The sequence below is a fragment of the Astyanax mexicanus genome, chromosome 21 (genome assembly GCF_023375975.1).
Source record: "Astyanax mexicanus isolate ESR-SI-001 chromosome 21, AstMex3_surface, whole genome shotgun sequence".
Classification (NCBI taxonomy): domain Eukaryota; kingdom Metazoa; phylum Chordata; class Actinopteri; order Characiformes; family Acestrorhamphidae; genus Astyanax; species Astyanax mexicanus.
In genome coordinates this window covers 39,453,830-39,461,951 of record NC_064428.1, presented here as the reverse complement: position 1 = coordinate 39,461,951, position 8,122 = coordinate 39,453,830, and the positions used below count along the sequence as shown (strand labels likewise).

The 8,122-nt window shown below is 39.4% G+C and overlaps 2 protein-coding genes across 2 annotated transcripts; one reads left to right on the top strand and one right to left on the bottom strand.

Moving 5' to 3' along the window:
* The first annotated feature begins 302 nt into the window (after positions 1–302).
* On the top strand, positions 303–3,863 carry LOC125785778 (uncharacterized). Its single transcript, XM_049469941.1, has 4 exons — positions 303–514; positions 2,296–2,490; positions 2,612–2,691; positions 2,786–3,863. Exons 1-4 carry the CDS (start codon positions 509–511, stop codon positions 3,741–3,743), a joined length of 1,239 nt encoding a protein of 412 aa, XP_049325898.1. The 5' UTR covers positions 303–508; the 3' UTR covers positions 3,744–3,863.
* Positions 3,864–4,283: 420 nt separating this feature from the next.
* LOC111196805 (uncharacterized) lies at positions 4,284–7,433 on the bottom strand. Its single transcript, XM_049469932.1, has 3 exons — positions 6,688–7,433; positions 6,260–6,389; positions 4,284–5,201 (listed from the first exon to the last, which is right to left on the bottom strand). Exons 1-3 carry the CDS (start codon positions 7,293–7,295, stop codon positions 4,455–4,457), a joined length of 1,485 nt encoding a protein of 494 aa, XP_049325889.1. The 5' UTR covers positions 7,296–7,433; the 3' UTR covers positions 4,284–4,454.
* Between the last annotated feature and the right edge of the window lie 689 nt (positions 7,434–8,122).

Genomic DNA, 8,122 nt, shown 5'->3' with positions numbered 1-8,122 from the left:
CAGAATTAAATAGAGGTTTATTATGCAAGACAGAAATTGAGAGATTGAAAGACTATGCAAGAGATTCTGATTGTGATTAGATAGGTATTGATAAGCCTGAATTTATTATACAAAAAAACTTTTAATGGCCAACAAATGATCTAATATTGTTTATTTGTTACTGCTTTATACAATTTAGAAGCAGTTGATGTTTTTGCACATTTATTTTTTTTTTGCTGTATTTTTTAATATTATGTTTTCAGTATTTAGTGTCATGCTATTGGCTAGTTGCACGGGATGACGTGTAACTAGTTCCGGTTTTTTGAGGGTACGTGTGTATAGTTCCGCTCCGGTACACAGGATAGACGCGCAGAAGTGAAGATGGCTGTGTTTTACACGAGGTGCCTCCAAGACCTTCCGAAAATTACCATCACGGATGTACACCGGATAGTCCAAGCGGCCAGCTCAACCCCGAGGAGCAAAAGGGAGAAAGGATATAAGATGTATATATCCAGTTACATCGACAACTATGAAGGTATGTTACACTATTACTCAGCTAGCTAGCCAGCCTAGTTAGCCTAGCTAGCTACACACCCTGTAATTTAGCTGAGCTTATTGTCTAACTTGGACGTTAACGACAGTTTTATCCAATGTCAGATGTTTTAATGACATTCAGTGTGATTGTTATGTTTAACATAAATAATGTCAAGTTTCAATGCCCACAGTTTCAAACAGAGATTCGTCAGGGAGAGTGAGCGTCAGGGCTACCTGTTACAGGTCGATGAGGAAGAGTGAAAAACCTCACGACCTCAGAGTAGGGAGGAAAAACAGTGTTTTAGTTCACAGCCTCAGTCAGATTCATGTTCTGGGGTTTTAATGTGGCTGGGTTAGCTATTTAGTGATTTAGGACTGAAATAACAATGTAAAATCCTTAGTTATTTTATATATTACAACTAGCTAGTTAGTATAGAATGTAAGCCCATTCAATTTTATAATCAAATATTGTCATAATGAAAATCTCTATTCATTAATTAGCTAGTTTCCCTATTGTTTACTTTCACATGATTCCACATTTTACTGAGTATCCAAATAAGCTTAGCCAGCTAATACAGGTTATACAGGTTGCAAAGTGAAAATAGCTCAGGTCAGCTGGTAACCGTGTGTGAAATGACCTATAAATTAAGTAATACCTAGCTTTCATGGAAACCCCAAAACTGCTTGTGATGGCTGTTGTTCTTTACTGTATATTTAGTATAATACATGCAGGGTCCAAATATCTTAATGGTTCACTTGGCAGCGGTAAGTATTTTGTACCCTGCACCTGTTCCTTTGTTTTACTAACACTGTTTTACTAACACCGTTCAGTGTTTCACTAACTTCAAAATATTTTCAGAAAATTGAGAAGTGAAGTGATAAAGGCTAGATAAGCTTATCGTTCTTAGATTGCAGCATTCCAAACAGGGAGCAGACCTAGAATATTTTTAATAAGTTACTTTATTTCAGTAATTTAGTTAAAAATGTGAAACTCATATTATATAGACGTATTAGACACAGAGTGATCTATTTTTAGTTGATTTATTTTATTATTGATGATTATGGCTTGCAGCCAATGAAACCCAAAATCAGTGTATCAGAAAATAAGAATATCATATAAGACTAATATGTACTTTCTGCAGTGTGCCAAGTCCTACTGGAAAATGAATATAAAAGTCAGTAGATGGGAGCATGAAGTGCTGTAAGATTTTGTGAGAAAACAAAACTGCACTGACTTTAGACTTGATAATAAAACACAGTGGATCAACACCAGCAGATGGATCACACTGCCAAAAGTATCAATTGGTCTTATATGATATTCTAATTATCTGAGACACAAATAAACCAATCAATAAAAAATCAATAAAAGAAATAAACACTTAAAGTAGACCACTCTGTGTGTAATACATTCATAGAATGAGTTTCACATTTTGAACTGAATTACTGAAATAAAGGAACTTTTCATAGATATTCTAATTTTTTTTAATGGTCCTGTATATTGCTTATTCTCTCATTTTGATACAGTTGATAACCTGTCAAAATTAAGCTCAGGGGTGTCCAGTTTATATGTACAGTTCTGGTATGGTGGCAGGTTTTTGCTAAACAATGAGCAGCAAAAACTGACCAAATAATTCAACAAGTGTAATCAGATTTCAAACAGCAGATGACTAGCATCTATTTGGCTTGAATAAAAACCTGCAGCCACACCAGCCCTTTGCATATAAAATTGGACACCCCTCATTTAGCCTGATGTTTTGACTGATTTATTTTTTTAATGTGTAGATTGTCTTTGAAGACCGTGTACCAGTGGACATTGCAGTGGCAGAGTGCTCCTGTGTGGCTGGGACAGCCCTCTGCAACCACAATGTTGCACTACTGTTCCAGACTGCGCACTACTCCACACTGAAACTGGCTGCTGTACCCCCAGTCCTAAGCTGCACAGAAACAGAACAACGCTGGCACAAGCCAAGAACCATGGTGAGTGTGTTCCCAACAACACCAAAATGATTTCTTCAACAAGCTACATCATGAGCTGATGTACTATGTCACATTAACAATGATTTAAAGTTATGTGATCATTTGTTTATGTAATTTATAGGGTGTAAAACCAGGCCGCGTGAGTGACATGGTGTTCTTATCCTCCAAGCCAAAGCAGTTTACAGTTGCTGATGGTGTAAGGTAATATGAATTGTCCTATATATGCTTTGCTTACTGTATAACCTTTGTTGTTTGAGTGTACAAACTCCTTACTGTGGAATTTAATTCTTCAAAGGAGTAAACGTTACAAGGCAGTGCGAGGGGAGCTGCCAGATCCAGATGTCCTTAAAGTTGATGAGCAGTACCAGGACTTCACTGCAGACATCGCTCCACTCATCACCACCATGGCCATAAGTGCAGACGTCCCGCTGGTTGATTCAGCTTTTGGGAAAGTCCAGGCGGGTAGCCCCATCTCCTACCAGCATCCAGTACCAGTGAGCTGGGTTGTTGTACGCCATCCAGATGCCCCTCTGCCACCACCTTTACCTGTAGACGGTTATAGGCTGGAGCCTACTAACTGCCAGTTTGTGTGCACTCACCAACAACACCTCCATCTGCAGTCACTTGCCACTACATTTGACATGGCAAGGAAAATAGAGGTTGCCACCAGGGAGCAGAGCAACTCTGTGGAGTGGCACCGAGTCAGGAGGCCAAGAATAACTTCCTCCCGATTCAGGGAAATATGCCATGTCAGAGGTCAGAGTTCTGCAGAAATCCTGTCACAAAGGATTCGAAAGGGAGTGGATCAAACTGCTGCAATGAAGAGGGGATTGGCACTGGAACCGGTTGCCATCCAGGAGTACTGCCGGATGAAAAACACAAATTACTGGCCTTGTGGTTTCGTCATCCACCCAGATGCCCCCTGGTTAGGGTCATCTCCTGATGGTCTGGTGTTTGACCCGACTGAGAGCCCACCCTTTGGATTGGTGGAAATTAAATGCCCCAATGCAAAAAGCTACGTGGACTGTAGTTACCTGAAAATGCAGAGTGGCACAATGAAATTAAAGCAGACTCACAGCTACTACTGGCAGGTACAAGGCCAGCTCCTACTTACAGGTATGGAGTGGTGTGATTTTGTTGTATTTGCAGAGGAGGATATTCTTATTCAGCGCATATATAGAGACTGTGAAGTGGCTAAAACCATTAGAGAGAAGGGAGATTATTTCTTTTTTTATTTTTACATGACCGTGTAATGACTTCTCACCACTTTTGGCAGTTTGATATCTCACTAAAACAGTAAATTTTCCTACAAACTAATTATACTTCAATGAGTTTTGATTAATTGTTAATAAATCTTAAATGTGTTTTGACAATGAGTCCTTTTCTTTATGCTACCATGCTTTTAATTATGTGTAAAACAATGCAGAAATCGTTCTTAATTAAATGTGTAACTGCAAATCTCATTAGCAGTGGTTTAAAGAGATGCAATGTCTATTTTTATCAGTTCTACGCATATAGGACAACTTTGTAGTTATATCATTACATCTTGCAATCCTTCTGTCTCTCTGTATACTTTTAGATTTCTTTGTCTGTTCTTTCTGCTCCTGGCTACAACAGAGCAGAAAAAAACTGACTGAGCAGAATCTAAAAGTATACAGAGAGACAGAAAGGCAACAAGATGTAATATTAGAACTGCCCTATGTGTAGAACGGATAAAATAAATCAAAGTGGGATTAAAGATGTACCCATTTAGTGTATGCCTATATAATTAAAAAAAGATGTAATACAGAAACTGTGAATAACAGCTGTTTAATCAATTATGGTCAAGGAGTTATATTATTCATATAAAAAAATATTTACAAGCACCAAATAAGCAAACATTTAACTACAATATATAATAACTATAATAAAACTATTTACAAGCACCAAGTAAGCCAAAATTTCAATGAGTCCAGACTTCATTCCTAAGTTGCCCATGCCTTTACCAGTGGTCCGTTCTGGTAGTTGACCAGGAAGCAGGCTACATTAAATAGCTCTTCAATGCTTCCACAAACAGAGAGTGGTATTGCCTTGTCAAAAAGTTTATTCTCTTTCACCCTCCTAATGCATCTCTCCACATGAACCCTCAGACGTGCAATGGATTGGGTCTGCCTGACATCCTCCCTGCTCATTTGGGTGTTTCTTGAGAGAAAGGCAGGTCTATAAACCTTGCATGGAGCCAGGTTGTCCACAAGAAACCCTTTGTCAACCATAATTGCCATGTCTGGTGTGAGCAGGTTTATGATGCCAGATAGCTTGAAGATCTCTCGATCACTCATGGATCCTGCACACAAGCCAGACACAAATGTAATGGCACCATGGGATGCCATGCCAATCAAGGCCTTAAAAGTAGAGTGCGATTTGTACACTGAAAACACCTCACTCTGTAGCAGGAGAGAGGATGGTGTCTGGCAAAAGATTTTGGTGCAGTCGAGCACCACCTGCGTGTCTGGGAAAGCTGAAAACTCAGGTGGAAGGTGAGCTCTGACAACTTCAGGGGGGATCCACAGACGTTGGCTTCCTAGCAGGATGTACAGGAAGTGTGTCCAGGTGGAAATAATCCTGCTGGCTGTGGTGCGGTGAATGCCAAACCGTTCTGCAAGATCCCTGAGAGGCAGGCCCACTGAGAGGTGCATGAGGAACAGCAGCAGCTCATCTATTGGTGGAAGTTTCTGTAAAAAGAATGAATATAACTAGGTATACTTACTTAGTTCTATCCATGTGCTATTCTGTAAAATGAGTATTTTACCTGCTTTTGTACCTTTACTTAAAAAAGAAAATCCAATGTGAAATGGACTTGGGGTGTAGTAGTAAAACATAAGTCGGAACTTTTGTCAAATAGGCCACCTCCATTAATCTCCAGCATTCCTAGATACAGTGCTTTTAGCCAATGCAACCTTACGTAAAGGCTTACACAATACTAGCGTTAAGGGCATACCATTACCCATGCAAAGAAATCACTATTTTTACATCATTAACAAACTCCAAGTAGCTCAAAACTTAATTGGTACAATTCTGAGGTCCTGACATTTAAAACAAGGCACTGAGAACTTTTGAAGTACACAGGTACCTTCTTAAACATACCCTTGGGTACAATAGTGTTTTTAAACAAACTATCTGTGCACTTTTAAAGCTCTCAGTGCTTCATTTAAGTGTTAGGGCCTCCGATTTCTACAAATGAAGTGTGAAGCTACTTTGAGTTTGTTAATGGTGTAAAAATAGCCATTTCTTTGGAAGGGAAACACTATATTCCTATAGCTAGCATTATGAGCCTTTTTGGAAAATCACCTAAAAGTGTTGTATATCGAAATGCTGGGGGTGAATCAGGGTGGGCTATTAGGTAAAAGTTTGTACTCGCATTTCACACCATATCCATTCCCCTTTAAATAAGCATAACTTTAGCAGAGAAACACCACCATACAATGTCACCAACCCTGGCCTTAAAGATCCATGTTCCTGTTAAATCTGGTTCTAACAGTGGTCTGCCAAACCTGGTCTGGCTAATTAGCCAACTTTTTCAGAAGTCCTTGGTTTTGTTGGGTCAGGTGTGTTAACGTTAGATGCAGGTTAGGACTAAACTGTGCAGGAACATAGATCTCCAGGACCAGGGTTAGTTACCACTGTTCAACACTGTACTATCACTACTTTTATCAGTAAATGGTCTGTGTACTGCTTATACAACAATTATTGTAAATGTACATCCACTCAAAACCCCTTGTATGCTACATACCGTTGCTGGTTGAGAGACTTCAGAGCTGCTGGCAGATGCAGCCTGGGCACTGGTGATCCGCACCATCTTGGTGTTGACTGCAGGCTCCACCAATTTCCAGAATGCCTGGAAGTGCTTGTATGTAGCAAACCTTAGAAAGTAACAATGTTCATGTTAGACTTCGTTTTGTTTGTTTTCAATTTTTTTTTCAATTAGCTTCCTCAGATAAACATGTTTTTCAAACTATTCTTAGCTATATAAACTTGCTGAAAAAAATTCTGCTCTAGATCAGCTTGTGCTGATAGTTGTTTTAAGTCTAATCAGACCTCTTATAGCTAGTTAAGGAGTACAAAAATACACTCTACATTGATCAAGCTGAGTTGGTAAACCAGCTTACTAAAGCACAGTAAATACACGTCAGCATAATGATAAAAGCTTAATTAACCAACCTGGTGTAAAAGCGAATGTCCTCGTCTGACCCCGCCAGGCGCTGAATACCAAAACGCGTCCTCAGCTGTAGCACTTCCAGCTGGTGTTGGAGTTCCCCAATTTTCTGGCGCAGAGCTTCATTTTCATTGGCCATCTCAGCTGCCATCACCGCTGTCGCTGGAGTTAAGCAGTAATCATGATCAGGTGCTGCTGTGTCCATATCGTCCTCCGACTCCAAGTCTGCAGGCAGATCGTGGAGAGGCTCCTCTGCTCTCGGGCGGCGCTCCCATACATTCTGCCTCGGTGTAGGCAGAGTGTACTCATTCCAGGAAAACAGAAGGGGTACAGCTCCACTCTGTAACCTCCTCAGTCCCCCTGCAGTCACTGCGAAGTCTCCCGGTTGAAAATGCCGGCCACACACACGGGTGTTCACTGTTGGAGTGAACTTATCCCTACGGATCTTAGTTAGCCACTTAGCACGCACCGCAGCGTCAACGGGAAACTTATGAAAACTAATCTCGGCGTTATAGCGCGACAAACTGGTACATAAGGGCACACAGCAATGTAACGCTGACTTTCTTACCCGTTGGAAGGTCAGTCGTCTCTCTTTAACCCTGCATGCACTCATTATTTCCAACTAACTCGCTATCTCTTCGTGTTGATACCAATACTCAAACCACGGGAACTGCTCAATCCGGAACTCCTCACACACACCCTCAAATGCCGGAAATAGAATGACGCCATCTTGTGCACGGAGCGAATTCTTGGTTTCATATCATTTAATTTGTTTATCTCATGCTAATAAGCATATTCTGTTAGCAGTTTGTTGTTATTATTCATAATTTTATACATTTTGCTGTACAGATTACTACATACATATCTCTACACACAATATTGTTTCAGTTATTTTTAATGGGTTATTTTCTATATGCTCTTTAAAAATGTTAGAAAAGGTTCTTTGACGGATATCTAAACGATTGAAGGAACTTTAACAGATTTAATGTTTACTTTAACAGTTTTATTGAACTTTTTTAATATTAATGTAGAAACTGTTTGATTTTTCAATTTTCAATAGAGTCCCACAGGTTTCTGTGTTGGGGCCTATAGAACTGATTTTGTGTATATTTCTTATACTATTGCAGTTTATATTAAAAATAATTTTAATAAAATGTCTCTTTAATTTGTGTTTAACATGATTACAGTTGATACTCTTACGTAGGCAATATAATATGGCAAATTAAAAGTCATAAAAATCTGAATACTAAGTCTTAAATAAGTTAATCATGCTGGTGATGCGGTTACTCTTTAGTGTATTTACACATATCAGCCCATAGGGGGCAGAGTTGTTTTAAAAAGTTTAAAAAGGAAAAGTTAATGCTGCAGTTTCCCAGGATACCAGTTAAATCATTGCAGAAGGTTTGATCTGTTCACAGGCTGAAATAGCTTACATTTACC